At 34.7% G+C, this 25,403-nt stretch overlaps 1 protein-coding gene across 1 annotated transcript; it reads left to right on the top strand.

The window, feature by feature from the left end:
• The first annotated feature begins 334 nt into the window (after window positions 1-334).
• Window positions 335-24,927, top strand: Pka-R2 (cAMP-dependent protein kinase type II regulatory subunit). Its single transcript, XM_085943526.1, has 6 exons — window positions 335-886; window positions 16,863-17,148; window positions 20,276-20,534; window positions 22,037-22,208; window positions 22,396-22,485; window positions 23,210-24,927. Exons 1-6 carry the CDS (start codon window positions 676-678, stop codon window positions 23,338-23,340), a joined length of 1,149 nt encoding a protein of 382 aa, XP_085799652.1. The 5' UTR covers window positions 335-675; the 3' UTR covers window positions 23,341-24,927.
• The last annotated feature ends 476 nt before the right edge of the window (window positions 24,928-25,403 follow it).

The following is a 25,403-nucleotide window of genomic DNA, read 5'->3' as shown; positions in this document are numbered from 1 at the left end:
TTATGTTATTTTTGTTTTGAACAATAGAATGAATAAAATAGTTTTGGCAATGGGCTAATATATATTTTTTATTTTGTTGCATAGAAGATAATTATAACTTTGAGATATAGATTTTATAGTTGACATAATATGTTTTTAAGCTTTGTATATTCTCATAAAACAATATCTAAATGTAATGTTAAAAAAATTAGTTTCAATAATTTTCAAAAGGAATTATTTCTATTCGAATTTCAAATTCAATGTAAATGACCTAATGCAAGTTTTGGTCAGCATTCATATATTTTTTATTGCTCTCAATATTACAAGCTATGGCAACTTCAAGTCCACCATTTTTAGTGAAGGGTTTGTAGAAAATTTGGGATTGTCAGGCTGGAGGACGACGAGTATTTGGAACCAAGTGTGTTTTCATAGTTTTATTTTAACAAATAAACAATTAGGCTCTTCTTTGTACTATTTTGTTTATTTGAGTAGGGTAGAACTTGAGTTTCGCTTCCACCTAACGAGCTTGTAGGTCTTAAAAATCAATTAAAGTCTGCGTGATTGTGTGAATTGGGCTTGTCCGTAATCCTTAAACCAATGGCTAATCCCGTTTTAAAGTGCTAACTGACAGACTTGACTAGCAGCTGTAGGTCCAGCGAGTCGGATTTTTGTGCAGAAGAGCGACACGACCGAGAGATGAGCCGGCCGCAAGCTGGGCGGATTCAAGTCCCCGACGACCTCAGGGAAGTTTTGCTGGAATTCACAATTAGCTATCTTCTCGAGCAACCGGGGGATGTCATAAACTACGCCGTGGAGTTTTTCACCCGTCTGCAGCAGAGCAGAGCGACGACTGTCGTCACTGCGACCGCTGCCACTCCAGATGAGTCCATTATATCTGATGAAGATGGTAAGTACGCGCTCCGTTTCTTTTTCTTACACAACGCTCCTTTGCGGCATATTAGAGCTCCCTTGATAACATTATCGTTCAGCATGTGAATTAGGTCTTGCCGTTTATTGTGGTTTGACGGAATTTGATTAGATTGTAACCTACTTCTGGCTATTTTAAACATGGTTTATTACTTACGCACGTTTGATTGTTTGGTTTGTTTACCACATTAAATCGATGAAATTCTCAATACTGCTTTTATGTTTATCGATGTAATTGATAAGCAGTAATATTTCTCTAAGCACATTATAAGAAACTGCTCCCCTATATACTGTTTTATACATAAATATGAAGTGTATAAGTAGGTTCCATTTTACTTTAAAGTAAACAATTTTTTTGTACAATATTCGCAATGAAAACTATCTGATGAATTCTATACCGGTACAGGAACCATTTACGAAATGTCATAAGTACTTACGTACACAATTAGGTACTTATTTGTAAGTACCTAATCTTGTGAATTCATTTCACCGTATTTCATATTATGAGCCGACCGATTAAAATCTTCAAAATTAAAACTGCTGTAATAAAAATTGAATATGTTTACTCAATATTATTAATTTAATAATAGCTATGGTATGTAATTGGTTAGATTATTTAGGTTACACCGCGTGGTGTCCTCGGTAATGTCGACACAATTCTTAGATCGTATTGCAGAATGCATTCCCGAGAATTGGGTGGACTATCCCTACAAGGTTAAATCTCAAATAGGATCGAACAAGTTAAGCCTGTCTTATAGCGCCTGTACACGTGCATGGATTTACTGGCGCCAATGGTGTGTATTTTAAACTATCGCGATAATAACTGTTTACATGTAAAAGTGCCGACTGTCTCGCCAATCTCATTCTTCAAGCGTTAACAAGACGCATTTTTGTTATTGTGTTTTACTTTTTGACAGATTGTGGAAATTGGTAAACGTCAAAATGCGTAGTGCGGTGCAGTTCGTATTTTTTCCGGCAGGTTCGCCACTATCGTTCTACTCCGCATGCGCATACGTCTTGCAAGTTCCAACTATCGTGTGAAAATTCAGAAGTTGCTGAACTTTTTTGATCCATGCATGCAATATAATATATGTTTACACATGCATTTTACAACATTTTTATTAGGTCGTATTCTTATTTGTCCGGTGGTTGTTTGTCCGGTACAAATCTTGCAATCTATTTTTAACTAACTTCCCGACTAGCTAGACATTTGAAACTTTTAGAATATATCAGAACACGATGCCAATGCATTTTTTTTAATACATTTAGCCATCTTTAAGTAGAATTAAATTCATTTCAGTTAATTCTGTTTTGTATGAAAAATTATTTCGGAAGAAATCCACTATTATTGGTTGCTAGGAAATTATTAATATATACGTGCGCTACTATGGAAATCAATATATTATAATAAATGTTGTTTTATCCATTAGATGTTGACTATGTAAAAAAATGTCTCGAAATCCTGTGATATTTTGCATTTTACTAATGTTTCCACATGACCATTTTTTCATATTTATTCCAGAATTGAAATAAGTTTCGACAGTACAAGCTAGACTATTATATTATACTTTATGAATTACTAGTTTTAAACTTCTAAAGAGCGTTGATTTAATATAATCGTATGGTTGTGATTTACCATTATATTTACTTTATGTAATATCGTGCCATTTGGCTATCGGGTGACAACATTCTAAGTCATTTGAAACCAGTTCAAGACACCGAGAATGATCTTTGATAGTTTCACACCATTTTGGTCTAGTTTATTTGATGTGCTGGAGATTGCGCATTATGCATGCAGCCAACGTCAACAAACCAACCACAGCTCTTGCTGGAACGGAAACAAGCCTACAAGAGAAAACAATATGGTGCTATCTCATGTGACATCGCCAAAAACTGAAGAGAACATAGAAAGATGGAATGGACAGCATTATACATTTATCGTGCAATAGATATGTATTTTTGGGAGACTGGCTTTTTATAAAATATATATAAAAACTCCCTGAAAAAAGCCTGAAAGTTTTACTAGTGGATTGCATTCATGAATATGTGATAGCAGTGTGTTATTTATCATAAAAAGATCTTATGTCGTTATATAGACAGACGTGATAAAGGCTAGAGTTACTTCTTCAATGGCACTTCAGCTCAAGAAGCTCCCTGATGTCCCTCCCCACACTATCTCTTCAGTGAATTCGCCATCTTCCCACGAGTCTCTTCTCTCTTGGGAAGCCATTTGACATCTTTGGAATGCGGAAGTCACTCCACTACAGATGTCTGAATGATAACTGTCCCTTGGGGCTCAAATTTGGGAACATTTCTATTCACAATTTTTATAAATGGCGTAGCAATGGTCATTAAAAATACTATGTTTTTGTAAGTCACTGATGACTTGAAACTCTCCTTGGAAGTTGTCGCTTTGGATGACTTTCATCAACACCAACTTGATATCCATAATAGATTGAGACAGGTGTAACATGCAACATGCTGGACGTCAATATTGATAAACACAATCTTTTCTCATACTCGATGCGTGGCAGAGTAAACTGGCGTTAGTGGTTCGTTACCATTTCGTCACCTTAGGATTAGTTTGTCGAAAGTGACAATATGTGAAATGTTCAAGAGTCGAAAAATAAAGTTCATTACCTTATATTTCAATGCTTGAAGATATTTCACATTTACTTATTTTACATAAGTAGTAACAACTTTATTTAAAAAACATTTGTAAAATGTTACGTTGGAATGAAGTTGATTACTATCTTTTGGAATAACAGGTTCCAGAAAGAGTAATTGGTGGCCGAACAAAACGGAACAATAGAACCTACGGAACCCCATATTTTTGAAGGGTTCGGTTTCATATCCAGCTTTTATCTCAGTGCGAGTATAATAAACAATAAAATTATAGTCGCATCAAAACAAGACAGTATTTTAGTCATAATATTATAGTTTTTATGTTCGTAAGAATGATGTTTGCTTATAGAATTGCTAAAAGTCAGTGATGTCCCTAGATAAAATGCCGCCCCTAGGCAGCGCCAAAATGCTGCCCCATGTTTTTATACAGTATTTTTATCAGCCTTTCATGAGTCCAATATCTAAGAAATGTGTTGTATGGATATATTACTAACAAAATATCAGACTGTAATTATTCGCAAATATGCACGTGTCGTTTCTGGTCACCAATGACGTCGGAGGGCACGGAAGGAAATCGCAAACCCGACAAAAACAGTGAGCTGAATTTTTTAATGGAAAGATAATTTCGTTATTATTAAGTTTTTAGTAGCTATTCCTATATATTCCAAATGATTCTCCTCGATTTGCCGCCCTTCGAGTAACTGCCGCCCCCAAGCGACGCTCAATCTGCCTACCCCCACGGGACGTCACTGCTAAAAGTAGTGTATAGTAGTTAAAAATATAATATGTAACTAGCAGTGGCAAAGAGTGGAGGTCGGCTGTGGAGATCGGACGTAAATAGTGCACACTTAACTATAAGTCGTAGTTATTTGTTTTCATTAAAATTAGAAAACAAATTGCAGGCAGCGTTTAATTGAATTCTATCCGCAATTTGTATTGTTAGTTCAATTAAAACAAAATTTTAATAAGTATGACTGACAAAGTGTTATGTGCTCTCTTCATATCGACTTTCCACAGCCTACCTCCATCCTTCGCCACTGTTTAGTTTTTATCTAATATCTACTATGGTTTGCTTTAGGCAGGGTTTAATTAAATTTTAAATAGTAACCAACGCCATCTGCAATTTGTATTAAATAAGTATGACTGACAGAGTTTAGTGTGCACTATTTATGTCGGAACTCCACAGCCTACCTCCACCTTTACCACAGGCAACTAGGTATTTTGATATGTAAATGTATATATATCAGCTTGGCGGTTTGTAAACGCCACTATCATCACAATGCATTCAGTAAGCAAAATGTAGTACACAACTTTGCTAATAGTAAATAATAATATCACGATGCATTGATTGTCTATTGAATATTGATGGCAGCTAACATACTTCACATCACGTCTCAATGTTGATGCTGGCCACACTTTTGGCGTCAAATATTAATGATGTGTCTGCAATAAACATGAACACAGTGAATCTTGAGTGGTGTTGCGAATGCATAATGAGAAATTCTAAATTATTATGAAGACATGGCATTGTTGCCAGTTGCGAATTCCAATCACCTTACATTGTTTTATTGCTTTTTTTGTGACGCTACAACCATCAGTGGACATTTGCCGCCTTCCATCTTCAATTATCGACGGAGCTCTCGAGTCTTTCTGGTTACTATCATGCCAAAGTCATGGTTTTTGTTCTGGTCTATTAAATGTGAGGCTTTCTGGCGGTGTCTTATTTCTGATAAATCTGATAACATCAAGTTCATCAAAGACTCCAGAGATTTCACGTTTGTACCGGCGTCACCAGATGCTATCCTTAAGTGTTTAAATCAATCACAAGTCATTTCGCATTGAAGATTCATTTGTAGCTAACTTAACACCGTTATTGTCTGCACCTGTTCATCTGTCAGTTTTAAATTCAATCCAAACTGTACAAGTATTGCCTAAATAAACACTGAAGCTTGAATCAGTTATGAATGGATGGTATTGTCATACATACATTCATCATTTCAATCATGAGACATTTTGTTCGACTTCATTCGAAATCATTCATAAATGTTGCTGAACTGCTTGATAAAAGACAGACCCTATCAATTGTTGTGGATGGATTGTTGAATACACCGTACTGTAATCGTTTTGAATGATCATTATCAGCCTGGGTCGATCCACTGCTAGATATAGGCCTCGTCTAGCTCCCTCGACTCTTCTCGGTACCTAGTTCTTTGCTGCCACATACATCCAGGATTTTATGAGTTTGTCTATCCAGCGGGTTTTAGTGCCCCTTGGGTACCAAAACATGACGGCATTTGTACAGTGGTTGTCCGCTTGTCGAGGCGACATGTGCAGCCCATTACCATTTCATCTGCTTAACAAACATTGTGTACTCTTGTATGCTACCTTATCCATTAGTTTCTTTAGCCTTAACCTTTCCATGCCACGTTGAGCTTCTTGTAATTTTTGGAATTTTTTTGAATATTTACATGAATATCACACAAAAATCGCATAATATGAAATGTCAAACAGACTAAAGATGCCGGCTTTAATGCGCCAACCTATTAATTTATGAATTACTATAAAGTTTATAAAACTTCCTCCAGTTACAGTCTAAATTCTTTGATTAGATTACATTTAAAGGTTTATTAATTCATTTATCTACCATATATTTACTTACAGTTCTGTTTTTGGAATTTTTCAGGAAGTTAAAGAGTATTTTTCGATTATTTATGTTCTATAAATGGAAAGCATTACGTAATTACGTACATAGTATACATACATTTGAAGAGTAACACATTGCCAGCTGTGATACGTTTCGTGTTTGAAGTATTGGCAATTATTATTAAAATTGACTGTCGAAACAGCCCGCGCAATTTTTTCTTTGATCCGTCTGCGTTAGAAAAATAATGTGCAACAACATCAAACATTCGTCGTTCTGCGTGTATTTGTTTTTTACTCGGGGAGAATACTTGCGTATTCGTGTTTTGAGCTGTGGCTTAATTTATTCGACACTGTTGTGAATTGTAATTTATGCAAATTGCAGTGTCGGACTGTGAAATGATACGCCCACAACTCATGCAAATAATAATGATACGTGATCGCGAACACAAGATGTAAACATTGTGAAGATCTTTAACCCTTCATACATGATATGTTTTCATCGCTGCCGTACTATCTACCTGTTACTTCTCCATATAAAATATCTAATTGAGACTTATTGTATTTTACAAATTTTCTGTGTAGATTGTAAAAGTCGGACTATCTGGACATTGTGCAATAATTGATACTGTCTTTTATTTGTAATAAATGCTAATTTCAGGGTTTATCTTGACGATAGTTTCACATCTAATAATCGATGGAATTGCCTATTCCAGTAAATCATGTTAAAAATGCTTTTTGACAGTTGACGGCAATGTTATAGTGTGAAGTTTGCTATAAACGAATACGCATTGCAAAAAATGACTTGCAGTTAATTTAAACGTGGGTCCGTGAGTTCCTTTTTTTCTTCACTCTTATATATTTTCATAGATTATTTTGACTCCGTCTAGTAGAGAAGGTTTTGGCGTAGATTAATATTACTGATATGCGTACATGCGAGCAATAAAAATAATTAGGTAATTTGCAATTACATACGGATTAACATACTTAAGTGATTGTTATCATTTATGTTTCAACAAAATATGCCGAATGTTTCTTGCTGGATTATAAACAGGCTTATCCTCTCAGATTAGAAGTTATTATTACTATTTAAGTACTATTTTATCTTATTAATGGCATTTCAAGGTAAACAAAATTATACAGTTTTCATGAAAACATTCATAGGATACGATTTTTGTTTTTAATTAACATTTTTTTTTTTTTTTTTTTTAAATTACATTGGTTTTTATTGACAATGAGTTTAATATTCAAATAATATTTTTGAAAAAATGGGATATTGTCTATGTAAGCCTTTAAATTTTCATATATTTCATGTCATAGTATGTAGTTGTATTCATTAATAGCAATATCATATTACTATTCTTAGCAGTATCTTATGATTCTTTAATATAACTTTACTCTCTCAGGGCCAAATGCATAGTCATATTCAAATGCCAAAGTGGTCTTAAACTATATTTTACCTGACTCCACCATCAGTGACTTACCCCCGTTTCAGACGGGACACCGGTGTCGCGCCCGTATATAATAAGGAGGCCTTTGTATTCGAATAAAGGGGCCTTTGTATTATGTTTCTGAACGCCCAGAGCTAATGAGTCAACGCATAATTTCGTGATATAAATTAGAACATAAAACTGGCTGCGGTCATAAAAACATGTGTATCGGCGGCTTGAGAATGTAGCGGCCGACGGAAAAGTGTACCATACACGCTTTGACTCATTAGCTCGGGGCTTTCATAAACATAATACAAAGACCCTTTTATTCGAATACAAAGGCCTTCTTATTATATACGAGGGTGACACCGGTGTCCCGTCTGAAACCGGCCTTAGTGGAAGTGAGAAAAACAAGTGAGCCGTTATTATTATTCTTATTAGAACATCTTATCTAAGACGGTATTTCAGTGAAACGGCGAATAATTTTCAACTATGGGTGCGACGAAATTTTGGACTCGCTGGCAATCGGAGAGCGAACATCGAGCTGTGAACACGTCAATTTGTTTCGTGATGGCGACGGGGGTATTAATTCTTAAATCGTGTAAAGATGACTAAAAAACGTTACCCATTTACTTGAAAAATAAAACATGTCAATGAATATAACATTATTGTTACTAATAGAACAATAAACAAAACATTAAATGGACGCATGTTGGATTTATATGACGAATTATATTTCGTTCGGCACGCGTCATTTGCACAATCTGTACATCGCCTAGCCACGATCTTTTTAGACCGTGCCTCAACTAAGGTATAGTCTTAAGGCTAACTTAACGTTGACATCTCTGCATTTGTTCATTAGTGTGTGCCTGCTGTTCTTTTCGGTTATGAACCGTTTACCTCTCTTTTTGGCGTTCTTCATCACTGATCTTTGCTTAACAGTGGTTTAGGTATGTTCACTACATATCTGGTTTATCCAAAGAATTTGGACTATGAATAGGAAGGAGTCTTGTAGGTTATTTCTGTACATTTTAAATTATTTTGCAAACGTGTGAAGCATGGTTGACTCATTTAGTGCTAACACCGCGACTGGTGCGTTTGGAGTCGTTGACCATTAGATATAATTAACATGTTATTTAAATGTGGTAATTAAAAGGTTAGCAGTGATTGTAGATGTCACAGCAGTAGTGTGAAGTTCTCTGCAAATGAACCTGCAATGCGAAGTCACTTGTAGCTAACTTAATCAATGGACTAATAGTCCTTTTTTTTGGTTCAATTTTATACATTTAGAGTCCATCTATATCAGTGGCGAAGGGTGGAGGTAGGCTGTTAAGATCCGCCATAAATAGTGCACATTAAACTTTTTCAGACATACATATTTGTTATCATTGAAATAAGACTACAATTAACAGATAGTGTGGGTTAGATTTTAAAATTCAATTAAACCCTGAGAAACCAAGCCATAATAGATATTAGTCAAAAAATACATGTCTATCTATAAAATATCTAAAATTATGCAATTAAATCATACATAACTTTGAGTATTTTATAGATAGAATAATATTTTTTATTTATTATAGTTTGGTTTACGCAGGGCTTAATGAATCAAAAAAATGAAGCAAAAATATGTGTAATATGTAGTTTTAATCCAACGAAAACAAATAACTATGAATGAAAAATTGTACACAATTTTGTCGCATTGCCCAAATTAGACCAAATCTATTATGGTTTCGTTTAGGCAGGGTTTAATTGATTTTTAAAAACTAACTAATACCATCTGTAAATTGTAGTCTTAGTTCAATAAAAACAAATACATATGACTAACAAAGTTTAGTGTGCACTATTTATAGCGAATCTTAACAGCTTACCTCCACCCTTCGCCACTGATCTATATAGAAGAAGACTTTTACAACATCTTTGGGTTTATCATTATTTTGGAAATGATAAATGCAATATTGTTTGTTAGAAATAGTGTCCGTGACAAAATATGTCGAATTAGCTTTACTATTCTAAGTTAATTGGTTTTCTCCTACGTTTGATCCCTGACTATATCAAATTGAATGTTTCTTTTTTGTTTTATAAATTGTCATAAACATCGCAACCAGTGACACTTGCATACAATAAATTTCAATATGTCCGCTGAATGGTGTGGAAATTGCAATTTAAACGGCTCAATGTTGAAAACGACCGGCCTGAACTCGACGACTTTCCGGCAAGTATAGCTTATCGTAGGACAATAACAATAAAATATTATATTATTAAAGCAAGAGGTTTGAATTAGCTGTCAATATACTGATGTAGTTTTTCGTTAGTACTTATCGCACTATCGCAACTAAACTGCCACAATTCAAAAAACGTCAAACAGAAAAAAATCAGCTTTGAAGTTTTTACCTTTCGCATTTTTGTACTGTGTTTTAGAAATATGTTTAGATATTGAATGAAGTTTTGACTTGAATTTGATGACTTAGAGATATGCAATTTTCTGTACATATACTATGAATGATAGACAATGAAACGTAGTAATTAATTCAAAACACTTAAATTTGGACTTGTGGCGGTTTAGTTGCGAGGGTGCGATATGTTTTAAAACTATTCAAATGATGATGGTGTTGGGTTTGATGATATATCGACCCTTAATCGGCAGAACAACGTAAGCATATCATTCATAAATTTTAGAGGAGAAGGTTTTTTCTTAATTATTTCCGTAATTAGTTCTAAAAATGAATTCTGTTAATGTGGTTAATAATAATTGGTTACTGCCTATACGGAAATTATAAAACAATTGCATTAGTGCTTTTAGTTTTCGAGATAGTGGCGGTAACGCTGTTTTGCTTATGTCTATGACGCGATATTTTTTCCAGGCATGTCGCTTACGCTATTTGGCGTAGTTGTTTTTATTTATAATTTTCATGCTAATTATCATGACAGGGCATTAATAATTAAATATTAAAATAAATGACATAAGTACCCATTTATTTTACGAAAGGGGGCGTTGTTAAATAAATTAAAAATACTTTGACTTTTTAAATTAATATTTTTGCTTGTAGATACTTAACCACATAGGTAAAATAAAAATAAATGATTGGTATTTTTAAGGTTTCGGTTATATTATTAATATTATTAGGTATTGTTATTTTTCAAAATGAAATATGTACGTATCTACTCGTACATAATTAAATACGGGGACCTACTAATTATAATAAAATAAAATTGTAATCAACTATTCAGTTTTACAAAAAAATTATTGTCCCACATATTTTAAGCAGTAATCGCTGTATTATCCTCATTCACATCTTCCTGATCGGATTCCGGTAAAGTATCTTCCACTGATAATCCATGTGGCAGTTTCATAAACTCATCCGTCATCTCTGAGGGATATTACATTTAACACAGATACTTTTAAGATCGTTATACTCGATCTCCGATATTGGTGATTTAGCACTATACAGCAAAGGTAGCTACGTTTAAAGCATCACAGCATTTGATCGGGATCTGATGACATTTTCTAGGTCTAACAGTTAAGTCCTACTGTCACCAGAGTAGGTACAATATTTGGTAAGTTTTTTAAATTATGCCTTTTGTAATTCACCAAATTTAATTTTGAACTTTGAAGGAATGCAAGTAGCAGCGAGAGATTTCCAGTCACGGAATTCTGCATATGACATGATGATCTAGTTGGAAATGATGGTGGGTCATTCTGATAGTGCCCAAACTACTCTGATTATAAATGACTCAATTCTCGCATGAATGGAATCGACCGGCACCGTAGTACGACCAGTGGGTCTATTCTATACTTATCGATCGCTAAAGTGATAGATATTATCAAACTTAGGGTAGGTTTGTATAAAAGTATTAGTACTTATTGCAACAATTACAACCAACGTATTGCAATTGTTGCAATAATTGCTGTATTTTAACAGCAGTAAGAGAGGTGCTGTTAAAATGTAGCGCTTATTGCAATAATTACAATCAACGTATTGTAATTGTTACAATAAGTGCTAATTCTATGATACAAACCTACTCTAAGTTTGATAATATTTATCACTTTAGCGGTCGATAAATACAGAATAGACCCACTGGTAATAGAAAATGCATTTCTATCAATTCAATGAAAGTTGAATTTTTCATAAAATAAGATAGCATAGCCAGTGTTGCCCGGTTCTTATTCTGATCAATCACAGTATAATAAATCTTTGATTTTTTCCCGCTTTGTCAGTCCTATCCAAAGATTTGTGCATTATTGCGGAGATCTCATTATTGCCACGTTTACCATCAGTTTCACCCCATAAAAAGCAGTATCCATTATTTGTTCCACTTTCATAGATACTTTCATTATATTATGCGTATTTTCGACTAGGGAGTGTTTAGCACCTTCTCGAGGTCAAAACTTGCGCACAAAACGTCATTGTGATTTTTAGTTTTGGCCAGATCATTAAAGAACATCTCCTTGCATTTATCCTTTATGGTAAGGGGACATTTCTAAGTATCCGTTTCAATTAGCCGAAGTCTCTCGTCACCAGACATATTTGTTATTTTCTCGCAAAAAGAACACTATTATCTTTTTTGGTAGATGAAAACCCAAGTTGAACTTTCCGTCTATTAAATACGTTTCTGAAAACATTCCGAATCACGACATTAGTGGATTCATTCAAAGAATCCAAATTTTCAGTATAAATTTTATATACATTTTCGACATTTCAAAAATCTACAGGAAGATAGATTCGTAGATTATTCCGACAGTAGTGAGATGGAACGACGGGTAATTATTGTTTAATAAACTCCATTACCAGGTTTATTTTATCTCAGCCAGTTTTACTGGACGGCGCGAGCTTTGCTCCCAAATCTGTTTTCGCACAACTCACTACCAGACGGACCACCGAATAAACCGTACCGTAGCTTACACTATCAAATAACGTCGGTTACGTTGTTTTGCTCTACTTTATAATGCGATACAAGTTAAAACGCTAAAAGGCACAGACCCTAAAAAAGTGTCATGCGAATGAGATCGGGCTCTAATATTTTTGTCACTTACGCGCTAGGTGATATTGAACAGTTCTCAGTGTAAAACGCAATTTACCAAAAAGTGTCGCTTACGTTGTTCTGCCGATTAAGGGTCGATATATTATATAAATTATCAATGCAGTTTCTTGTCGTGGTTTACAAGGAGAACATTTTTATTCTTCTGATGAAAAATGTCAGTTTTGAATTTGTCATAAGCTCCACATTACATTGGCAGACACACATTCATGTCGATTACCGATAACGTACGGAAATATCCGAATTAACCTTGATCTTCCAAGTGTGGCCGCACGTAGTGTGTCCTGTCTCGCGTTTGATATAACAACACAAATTTGACATCTACATAATGAAATGAAGGGTGCCTGACTTTATTCATTATTTTAACAGACAATAATAATACAAAACAAAAATTATATCCCAGTAAATACAAACGAAGACTGTTCAGTGTTGCCACCAATAGATATTTTTTTTGTTAACTTATTAGATATTGTTAACACTAGCAACCGAACGTATATTATTAACGAATCAAATCAAGTGTCACCGTGATCGAGTTGGTAGCTAAATTGTTCCGTGTTCCGCTTTTTAAAGTCAACGATTGCTCACGACGATCGTTGAATCTGGTCCGGTCTCTGCTGATGTAATTAGGCCTATAGATTGACTAAAGACCACAGATACTGTGTGCAAAAGGAAGAGAGCGATAAGTCTTAAAACACTACTTTTCGGAGAGTCAAAGAAAAATATTGAATTTTGGACAATTTTGTATGGTAATATCAGAGGTCATACTGCAGTGTTGCATGCCATTTAAAAAATTGTTAACATAAAGATACTTCTGAGAGTATAACAATATGCACGCTTTATAAGCAACTTATCCAATTTTCACCAGGTAAAATCGTTGATTTTCGTACATACATTTTTATCAACCTGATATTTTTGATAAAAATTAAATATTTAATTTTGAACAATTCATCTGGCAACACTGGATCGAAGGTAATCGGTGGTGTCGAAGGCAAGCAGCAGAGTTACTATCCGACCATGCAATCTTACTTTACTTCACCAAAATCTAATGCTCTACTCACAATTGCGTTTACACTGGTAGAGTTAGAAGGATATCTGCTACCAGCCAAAGTACTACCAATGAATACCGGGCTTAATAGGCCATCCATCGACTGAAACCGTATGCGGTTTCGAACCTTTTCGGTTCATGGAAATATATTTTCACAAAGTATATTATAAGCATCTGATCGTATTGGTTTATACCATGCACTTACACTTAACAAAATATACAAACATAACAAAAATAATAAGTTTAATATAGTACACGGATCTAAACCGCATACGGTTTCAGTCCATGGTTGGCCTCTAAGCATGGCTTAAGTAGAATTGAATTAAATTATTATTAATTATTAAATTTAGACGTTAATACTTCCAATGGAAAGATAAATTTTAATATTGATAGTGTGCAGACACAAATGGCAGTGTGTAAACTCACATGTCAGCTTATTTTCCTTGAAACAAATTGTGTTAAGCAATTGTTTTATTCAATTGATGCAAGTCAATCAAAGTATATCAGATGAATATTCTTGATTGGTAACTACAAACATTAAGACCTTGCCTCTCCTTCTATCATAACTGAAGAATGAGAAAGAGGAAAAGAAGGAAAGTAAGTATTGTGATTGGTTAATCGGCTTAATGTATCCTGTTGCTGTCTTGTTACTTCCCATATTATGAATCTGTTGGATTAAAATTTTGATAAGACTTAGATAATATATTGTTTTATAATATTATAATTTATAATAGTACAAAAAAAATGGCTTATAATTTCTATTTTATATTAATATTGTTATCGGTTGTTGGTAAATTTTTCTATCATCATCATCAGCCTGAATCTATCCACTGCTGGATGAAAGCCTCCAAGCTAATTCCACTTCTTTCGGTCCTGTACGCAGAACTTTATCATTTCATCGATCCAGCGGCCTCTAGGTCTACCATGCGGACGTTTTGTACCTCTTGGGTATCACTGGATGACCCGATTTGTCCAACGATTGTCCCTTAGAGCTATGTGCTATATCCAGCCCATTACCATATGAGGCCTTTAGCGAACTCGCATTACATCGCATACCCTTGTCTGTTTCCTTATTATTGAACCAGATATGAAATTGTTCAATTGTAAATATATTCAAAAGTATGCATAAAATAATCAACCAATGTGAATTTTTTAAATTATCTTAGTCAAATAAGTATCTCTTGTTTTTGTTTGACTCTGAGCAGTCACCATGTGTACTTCCTTCTCCTTCTTTCCTCGAAGTTTCAGGCTCGTTGCAGAGGCCTTTCTCAAGAGATAACATTGTGTGAAGTGTCTCACTAGGTGTACAAATGCAAACGCTTTTCTACAAATGTGTTTATTGAAAAATGTTAGGGTTAACCGTCAAATGTTGCTCAGAGTAAAAGGTGATATGGTGGTACTACAGTATTAGGTGGGGCTAATTTGTATATTGTTTATGGTCATTATTGCCAACAGTATTTGCATAACTTCTGTCTTATCGGCATGTCTCTCCCAAACAATTTTTAAGAATTGTTCATTCACAGTATTATAGTTAAGCAGAAAAAAATTCTTTTATATGAGAAATAGATGTTAGCCAATTGCTCAACCTATTAAGCCGCGTATCCACTATGTCCGTGAACCAGTAGCGCTCCACGATCATTCCTAGTAGATAAGTTCCCATGCTCCGAGCGTGTACTGTTCACGAACCACAAAATGTGTTCATTTTTGCGAATGCGAGCACTAAGGCGAGCAGAGTGTGTTCATGGACACCACTGAATCACAACATGTAGTGTGTACATTGTGTTCGTGTAACAGACTAACAATTCGCAATGGAGTGGTCGGAAGAAAAATGTTTAGCTCACATCGAACTAAATGTAGTAAACGAACTAAACTAGTGCTAATACACACCTGTTCAAATTTGCTAATTGCTAAAACTATCACCGGTGGCTAAAGCCAGCTTATCTTAAACCGGTATAGCCTTTCGGAGTTATGTATCTTTTCTTTGGATTGATGGTGCTACCAAATTAAGTAGATGTTTAAAATTTGACAAAGACAATCGTCTAAATTTTCTGTAATGCCCGCTTTATTCTTGAGATTTTAGGTCCAATTGTAGAACATAATATTTATTCCTGTTTTTTTTGTAGAAATTGGCTCGCCAAAAACGAGGAAGCTTTTTATAATCTTCTATCAAATAAAGAATGACTATGAAAGCAAAACTTACCACTAATTTACTTTCTTTCCTATATATAGCAAAGTTAGCATAATATTGATAATGATCAATGTCATTTATGCCGATCACTGGAAATTAATCCCTCGGTGTTCAATTTTCTTAAATGTCATATTGTGAATGTTTTTAATAATTTATAATATTCACATTACATATTTGAAATGTATAAATGAAAATTCTGTATGAAGCTATCTAGCATTCGTCTTTTTGTGTTTCTTTTTCGGAATAGAAATAATCTTCTCTCTATCGACATCCAATTTGATTAGATATATAAATAATCCTATAAGCTATAACTCTTTAATCATAACACTCATAACGGTAAATATTCGACTAGGACTTTATGGTGTTTGGATTACGTACGTCATGATTTAGTTGCTAGTTTATTACAATGAGGATTAGATTAATACAAGTACTTGCGTGACGAGTTAAGTAAATCAACTTCAAAGTTAATCATGCGTTTCTTATCTACATAAAAGTTTTTGACATTCTTTAAATAAGGTTTGGTTCCTAAACGATATTTTGTGCTTATGGAGGTGGTAATATCCGTAAAAATTGTACAGAGCCCATTGTCAGTTTTGACTACCGTGAAGTTAGCTACAAAATAGTGATATAAAACTTCATTGGCTGCTTCCTAATGGAAAAATTGCAGTTATTTTACCATTTGACATCATAATTATAATCATAAAACCTACATGAAATTAGCTACAAAGTGTCCTATGTACTAGTATATTAACGATTATTCCTGTCAGAAAAAATGTTGAATACTATTTCTTGAGTTTTTTCTTAAGTGTTTTTAGTCGGCGTACAGGCCAGTCCACAACATTTCAACTACATACGTTTCTATGATTTTTTTTTTTACACAAGAGTTCGAATATAATAATTTAATGTTTCTAATAAAAAGACTTTTTTTTCACATAAATGTTACGTGCACCCTTTATTCTCTTGTTTAATCAATTGAATGTTGTCGTTGCAGAGCCGCCGGTGGCGCGCTTCAATTCCCGACGCAAGAGCGTATTCGCGGAGACATACGACCCAGAGGAGGACGATGATGATGAGGAGGGCTCGACCGCCGTGCACCCCAAGTCAGACGGGCAGCGCTCGCGGCTGGCCGAGGCCGTGCGCGGCATCCTGCTGTTCCGTGCATTAGATGCCCAGCAGATGCGCGAGGTGCTCGACGCCATGTTTGAGAAGCGCGTGCAGCCCGACGACTACATCATTCGGCAGGGGGACGATGGGGACAACTTCTATGTCATTGAAAGGTAAGATGGCACATTCAAGTGCGCATATACGTTTTCTTCCCGTGCGCAGAATGTTGGAGGATTACATGACAGATTAATAATTGGAATTCTGATAGGCTATATCCCAATACAGTACATTTTGATGCAGGGTTTTGAATGTGCGAGTGTCCTACGAAAATGAAACACGCATTATAGACGTGCAATAGTGTGTTGCAACCTTCAATACACCAATATTAAATGAGCATCATTGCATAAACCGAGAGCAGTTGTCAGTATTCGACATATGACATATTCTTGATACATGTTTAAGTTTAACCCGTATTCTGTACTTGAGATCGGTTGCCTGATTCTCCACACCCGTTAGGTATTTCAGTTCCCATTATTTCCGAGATCCCTAGGGAAGATGTTCTCTCTCTTACCTTCAATATCCATGCTTCCACACCATAGCAGTACATTCGCTGAGCCTTATAATACTGCAAACAGACAGACAGTATATCAGCACCAAACATTGAACAGTTCATGGTATATGTGATTGTCTTGTCTGCACAATATATGCTTATACTAGAACCATCATATCTTGGCTACGATTTTATAGCACTGTATGCAGTGTTATGGACTGTAGATTTATACCTGAAAGTGTGGGGGTGCGTAGTGCGTTGTCCGCAGTCAGATACTTGCCCCCCACAAGGGGGGGCTGACAGGGCTCTAGCCTGGGGGCCCGGTGTGGCAGATCGACTATCCAAGTGAGATAAACACAGCACAAAATTACACTAATAGTAAAACAACATTAGTATGTTACATATTATAATAATATGTTGTTGTGCGATGCAATTTTTCATTATTGTCGATATTCTACAAGTCTATAATTGTGCATAGCAACACATAAGTGGGCGTATTCAAAATACAAAAAATCGCTAAAAATACCCTTAATTTTACCTCGAACACCATTTGGAACATGCAACTGTAGATCATCACACTGCCTTTAACCTTAGCGACAGGTAGGGGGACCCACCAAAGTTCCTAGCCTGGGGGCCCTTTTCGGGATATGGGGGCCATGGTCAGATATAATGGTATGGCTATAGCTGTGGCGAAGGGTGGAGGTAGCCTGTTAAGATCCGCCATAAATAGTGCACACTAAACTTTGTCTGTCATACGTTTTTGTTTCCGTTGATATAAACTATAATTTACAGATGGTGTTACATAGTTTTTAAAATTCAATTAAACCCTGCGAAAACCAGGCCATAGTCTAAAAATACTCATCTATCCATAAAATATCTAAAATTATGCAATTGAATCATACATAACTTTGGATATTTTATAGATAGAATAATATCTTTTATCTATTATTGTTTGGTTTAGTCAGGGCTTAATGAATTTAAAAAAAATGAAACGATATACATAGTATATATTCTTAATTCAACGAAAACAAATAAGTATGAATGAACATGTGTGCACAATTTTGTCATATCGCCCAAAATATACCAAAACTATTATGGTTTGGTTTAGGCAGGGTTTAATTGATTTTTAAAAACTAACCAACACCATCTTTAAATTGTAGTCTTTGTTCAATAAAAACAAATACATATGACTAACAAAGTTTAATGCGCACTATTTATGGCGGATCTTAACAGCCTATCTCCGCCCTTTGCTACTGGGCTATAGTCAATTTATAATAAGTGAGTGTTTTGAGATAGGTATAAGTTTTGTGAGCTCTTGCGTTACATCAATCCAAACTGTTAAAATAGTGATGGTATGTGATGGTTAATTCCATAAAATTATCATTTCAATTCATGTTCTCTGTTGTCAGGGAGAAATGAATGATTCAAAGTCTTCCAATGAAGACGACAGATATACATGGATATACATATAGGGTGTCTAATTGAACGTAGTTATGCAGAATGTAGCTAGTCCACAATAATGTCGAGCTGAGAAAATGGCACTTTAGCAACAACATGATTATTAAAAAATGTATGTAAAATGTCAAATTGTAAATAGTATTTTATTTCAAGAATAATTTGTTTGCGGCTTGGCTTTTTTCAGCAGAACGTAGAGAAAACCTTCTCGCATCTGATCTATATCATATCTCATTTTTTTTATTTTTTGTGGACTGGCTACTTTCCAATCCAGGTTCAATTAGAGGTCCAATTTAAATAACCGGTTAGTCACACATGAATAGTCAAAATCTAACAAAAAATATGTAAATACTCTCCATGTGTAGTCTTTATAACTTCTAAAAGGCGCCAAAATCATGCAAAAACAATCCAATTGATTTACGGAAACCGATTATTTAAAGTGTAGATATGCCCAATTTTATTTGTTATATATTTATTGCAAAAAGGCGGTTATGAACTAATAGAAATGGGCAGATAAATATTTTAATTTGAAAATAAAAATAAACTTAAATTGAAACTAACCAGTTACGCTTGACACGCAAAAATGTCATATTCCTACCACTAATATCGAATTCTCGAATCGGTTTTTGATATTGGACGTCTCATATATTTGTGTTGTAATTCAATACTTGAAACGTTTTTTTGATAAAATGTAAATTATTTTTATGTCAAAATTCAAATAATAAAAAAAAATATTACAATCAGGCATGAAATTATTTTTAAAAGGATGAACAGTGATAAGATAATTATTGTTGATTTGAATAGGTACTGAGTTTTTTGTCACACAACACTGTAAGTGTAATTCTTTTCTTGCTCGAGAAATAGGCAATGGTCACAATTGCTGACGGTGTTAAAATTTCTTCTTATATAGCCTTGTCTCTCTCTTTCTTATTACCTGTCGAAACCATTTCGATTTCATAAAGATTTAAACAATACAATAAAATCATGTACAATAGATATTGTACAAAAATATATTATATGTTCTCCTCGGATCTGCATAAATTATACTTTCTCTAATACAAGTTATTCACAACTGTTGTTACATCCCGATAGCCGGGTATAAAAATCTCCACCTCCCTTGACTGCCCTTCCGAGCTTTCAATTTTATCTCTTTGACTGTTTGGCCAGCTTAGGCATTACCGAAAAGATTAAATGGAATGCGTTAAATCCCAAATATATTACCCGTATTACCAATGTAATATTGAATAATATGAATAGAGGTAATGTATTCTAATATGCGATTTCATTGTTTGCAGCGGTCAGTTCAACGTGCTGGTGCGTGGGCCCGACGGAGAGGACCGACACGTGCACACGTACGACGGCGTGGGCAGCTTCGGAGAGTTGGCCCTCATGTACAACATGCCCCGCGCGGCAACGGTTCGTGCCCGCACGGCCGGTGCCCTCTGGGCTATGGACCGCCAGACCTTCCGTCGCATCCTGCTCAAGAGCGCCTTCCGCAAGCGCAAGATGTACGAGCAGCTCCTCGACCAGGTGCCCATGCTCAAAGCGCTGCAGGTAAACACACCATCACTACTATTTCATCCTCACAATAATAGCTCCACAGCAAAGATGTTGAAGAAAAATCTTCTTCTATGATCCAGTTTTGATGAACTGTATTATTTGCGGACTCCTACAAAGTGTATAGCTCATTATTGTATCTCTATCTCCACTCTTACTGTGTCATTGTGGGTTCAAAGATACTGTACAGCACATTCAAAATATTAGTTTAATATTAGTGTGTTGGTCCTCAAATACACACACCCATCGATGGATTTAAAAATAGTTGCTTGAAATAGCAGAAAGTTTTCGTAGTTGTCATCGTTATTAACTCAGTTTATCATTCATTAACCGTCAAGTAGTGACAAAGTGCCCTTGTCTAAATCCATGGATGTCGGTTCGAATCGTGCATCTGGCAAGAAATATATGTTGCTTTTTCAATGTGCACTTGATCAAATGCGAGGACCCAATGGGTAGGGTGAATGGTCAACTGCCAAAATGCATAACGCAATCCAATTGTCCAGATCGTTTCTCATTTTGATCTCTAGTTTGTTACTAAGATATACAGATTTCTATTGTGGAGGCCAGTATAAAAAACATGTAAATAAATTTAAAAAATAATCAATTACCTATCGGTTTATGCCTTCGCTTCATTAAAATATCGCTGAATAACAATGAAAATTTTCATTTTATTGTTTATTTTCATGCAGTCGTTAAATAAATACATTTAGTGTGCATTATTGAAATATTAACTCGATGTATGTTGTGGTTTCAAATGAGTCACTTAGAATTAGAATAATGGTGATAGGCCGAAATATAACTACAAAACTTCTTAGATATTCTTGATGTGCTACAATTAATGTGTAATTTAATTAGTATGACTTCAAATCCATAAAAATCTTACTGTTTTTTAGCAAATCCTGTGATAGAAAATTCTTTCTGTTATTGCATACCTTAATCATCATTTTGTAGATAATAATATGTGTGTCCGGAAATATATGGCCGTATATTAAAGATCATCCAACCTCTTTGGGTCGTATAGTACTGAAATAAAATTCATGTCTAAATAAAACACAGTTCCTGCCGGTTTACACTTTACATGAAGCCAGCAGCAAACATATTTTGAAAATAGCCGATATCCTGGATTATTTGTTAGGTTAGGTTTTCATTCTTGAATTCATGAATTTTTCCAAAATCAGCTATGAAAATTGAATTAATGTTCAGATTGAATCTAATAAAATTGGAGACCGTATAGTGTACGGTCATCTCTTTCCGATAAGAAAGCTCACGGCGAACTGTGCAACGGTGAAATGTTTTACGTACAATTTACATGTAACCAATAATATGTTGCTGTATTTTTGCTATTGTACCGTGTTGTCTGTTTGTATATGTGTCCTACGGGAGGTGTAGCTGTAGGTGGCTAACCTTGATAAAGAATAAATTAAACCAAGGACGATACATATATGGATGCAATCTCTTCATGTATTAAGTTCTGATGTTATCTGTTTGTGCTTTTGCAGCCGTATGAGCGAGCCAACTTGGCAGATGCGCTGGTACCTCGCCAGCTGACTGACGGAGAGCTGATCATAAGGCAAGGAGACCAGGCTGACGGCATGTACTTCGTCGTGGAGGGGACAGTACGCATCCGCCTCACCCGGGACGACGGAAAGGACGTTGAGATTAACCATATCGGTATGTTCGCGACCTCACTCACATGATTACACTTGTAGAAAACAATTTAAAATGTTTTCTGGCAATTACAATATTATCTGTTTGGCATTTACATAATAAAAATCCATTATAATGGTTTTAGAAACATAATTTTTTTGTTAAAGATTGATTTAATTTTATTAACATTGTGATGTTATTATGTTAACAGGGAAAGGTGGATACTTTGGCGAATTGGCTCTGGTCACCCATCGCCCTCGTGCTGCATCAGCATATGCCGAAGGCCCTACCAAAGTAGCCTGTGAGTTCACTCAATATTAATTTTTTTATGCAGGCAATATTTTTATTATCTGCAGACCGCCTGGATCCACAGTGGACCTTTTTTATGAAGAATAGTGAATAGTTAAACATTTGCAGACTTCATCTTGAGCGGCACACAGTTTTGCAGACGCTGAACTAGGCCACCGTGGATGAAAGTTTTAATCAGAACGGTGGAGTTGACTATGAAATACTTTCGTTTCCCTCGATAATTAACGCAATGTGTAATTGGATTTGCAACTCTGAATCCCGGGATTCCACTTGATTTGTTGATCCAAAAATTTTGGATTGATAATACTCTTTCGCATTTCAGAATTAGCTTTTTCAAATGATTTTAATCTGAAATAACCTATTGTTCTGAACTGAAGACCTATAATCAATAAATTAACATAAAAATATAATATGTTAATTATAATTTAACACTTATGCATCACATTAATTTTTTAAAATTCCACCAGTCAGTTTTTAATTAAATAACATGATGTGTTATTCTTTATTTACAATATTGTACATACAATGATGTTCCAATTGACACAGTAAGGACGATGGCTTAAAAATTCTTCCTTTTTTTTTTTCCGGGAATGCCTAATGTGAACCGTAAGCACATGAAAGTCGGTCTCTGACCATGGTGTAACTTCAAGATATTTTTATAAATCCGAATGGAATAGTTAGCGGGAATCAGTGGCTGATTTAATATTGTATTTCAGTTTTGGACGTGGAGACATTTGAGCGACTGCTGGGGCCGTGCATGCAGATAATGAAGCGCAACATCGACGACTACGAAGACCAGCTGGTCAAGATCTTCGGCTCAAAGACCAACGTGGACGACATCCGATGAAGCGACTCCCATCCCACCATCACCCATCGCTCACCAAATTGATCCACCCCTCACCCGCCATAACCCTCTTCCCCGACTCCCCTTCCCTTCACTATATATTTATACCGTGTCCTCATAATCACCATCCATTATCACGTTATCAAACTATGCCATTTACCATTGATCCATGATCGTTATTATTATTTGTCAGATTCTGTAGCTTAGAGGCAAAAAAAAAAGTTATATATATACATTACTAAATAATTGAAGAGCCATATTTCCAAACGTACCTAGTGAAAAATGACAAATTTTCATATTTTCTGAATCTGAATCTCACTTCAACCCGACATCTGAAGTATGCGATTTGTCCTAAAAACGCAATAATGTAGCAGTATATACATTTTAAAATGTATTAAGGTCAGATAATAGAATTGATCTTGTTGAATTTTTAATATATTTTTTATTCAATATGTGTACATTATCTAGGAAATTCATATAGTTCTAAAAACTCCTATAGAAATTGGAAATCGTAAAACATGACCATCTCAAAATCACCATTTCAGACTTAGGACATTTTGGAATATCGCTCTTCAATTGGTACTGGTGCTAAAAGTCAGCTATTGTAGGATTGCAATATTAAATCAGTCGTTAAGTTTTACGAATCTGTTTGTTTCAGTCGGTTAATATTGAAAAAGTACTGTGATGATGTCATGTGTCCAATGACAAAACAATTTAAATAAAATGTATATTACGTTCAAAATTAAAATTATGGTTGCCATGCAACAAGGGAACCATACACTAGCTGAGTGTTTTCTGAACTCGAAAGTGAAATCAAACCGACTATTTCAATTATCCTATCGGCATGTTTGTGACTTGCCTTTCTGACTAGTGGATATAACAATTTGAACTCATTGTAGTGACAGCAGGAAACTGATCGAAATTTTACTGAATTTTTAGAGCTTGATATACTAAAGCAATTCATTTACTCAATGAAATATCAAGCAATTATTATAATGTTTTATATATGGATGCTAGAGAATTAATTCCTTCTAGAGAAAATCTGTAAATTTTCAAAAATAAGATATATGCTAACAGTATTAAAATAATGTAGCTGTTTCCTACAGTTGCAATGACAAGTTTAGCAATTAATTACAGTACATACGGCTAATTATCCTGCAAAGTGACAGTAAAATAGATTATGCGCATGCCTCTGAGTTACAGATGTTCGTTCAGTTTTGAAGCATTTTATACTGAACCCTATTGAAAATCTTTTCGTGGAGTTGTCAGTAATGTGAAATGAATCAGGAAGGAGTCCCGCATATCAAAATATTATATTTTACTAAAATGCGCATCGTCGGTTATTTTTTACTCTACAAATTAGTTGATAAATTGTTTTAGCTATTTATTTGATATTATTGATCGGCCGTCTTTAGCGTTTCGGCCTGGTAGATAGGTGTCAGTTCAGTTCAAATTTTTAGTTTACTGTTTAATTTTTTTTTTTTTTGTTAATTTTAATAATGTATTTATGATTTTAGTCTGTAGTCGTTAAAGATCTTTAGTTTAATTGTTAACAATAAATAGCAATTCTTGTGCTATGCGTTTGTTCATAAAAATAAAAGAATAAACAATATATAAAAATATATATTTTTAGAATAGACTTCCAATTTAATATTGTATGTAATGAATGGAGCAAATTGTATTTTACAAAGGACTTGTGCAATCACAAATTTCTATTAGGGTAATACGGTTATTTTATTGTAAATTTTCTTTTAATCATCTGGCAATACAGATGAAAAAAGAAATGATTCTAAATTTAAAATTCTATTTTTTGCTATAAATAGCTTTTGTTTTTTTCATTGTTCTTAATTTAAAATATGTGGGACATGGAAATGACGAGAATAGTATAACCTATAGTATAACGATAGACTTTTTTCTGTTTATGCATTTGTTATGATTTATACTTGAACCATCCTCCCATCTCTTCATCGTTGTCATTGTATGTTCATTTGATGTTTACAATTTGTAATAATAAAAAGTTAACTCTTAAACGTTGCAGTCGAATGAATGGAGATTGTGTGAGAATA

This window comes from Rhyacophila brunnea, unplaced genomic scaffold (genome assembly GCF_057557595.1).
Source record: "Rhyacophila brunnea isolate RB1 unplaced genomic scaffold, BYU_Rbru_1.0 scaffold_16, whole genome shotgun sequence".
NCBI lineage: Eukaryota > Metazoa > Arthropoda > Insecta > Trichoptera > Rhyacophilidae > Rhyacophila > Rhyacophila brunnea.
This window is presented reverse-complemented; position numbering and strand designations above follow the sequence as displayed.

Bases quoted from the DNA above. Each gene is read 5' to 3' on its own strand.
- Pka-R2 (XM_085943526.1), top strand. From the start codon at position 676: ATGAGCCGGCCGCAAGCTGGGCGGATTCAAGTCCCCGACGACCTCAGG. The intron at 17,149-20,275 runs GTAAGATGGCAC...CATTGTTTGCAG, and splicing joins AACTTCTATGTCATTGAAAG to CGGTCAGTTCAACGTGCTGG. The intron at 22,486-23,209 runs GTGAGTTCACTC...ATTGTATTTCAG, and splicing joins AGGCCCTACCAAAGTAGCCT to TTTTGGACGTGGAGACATTT.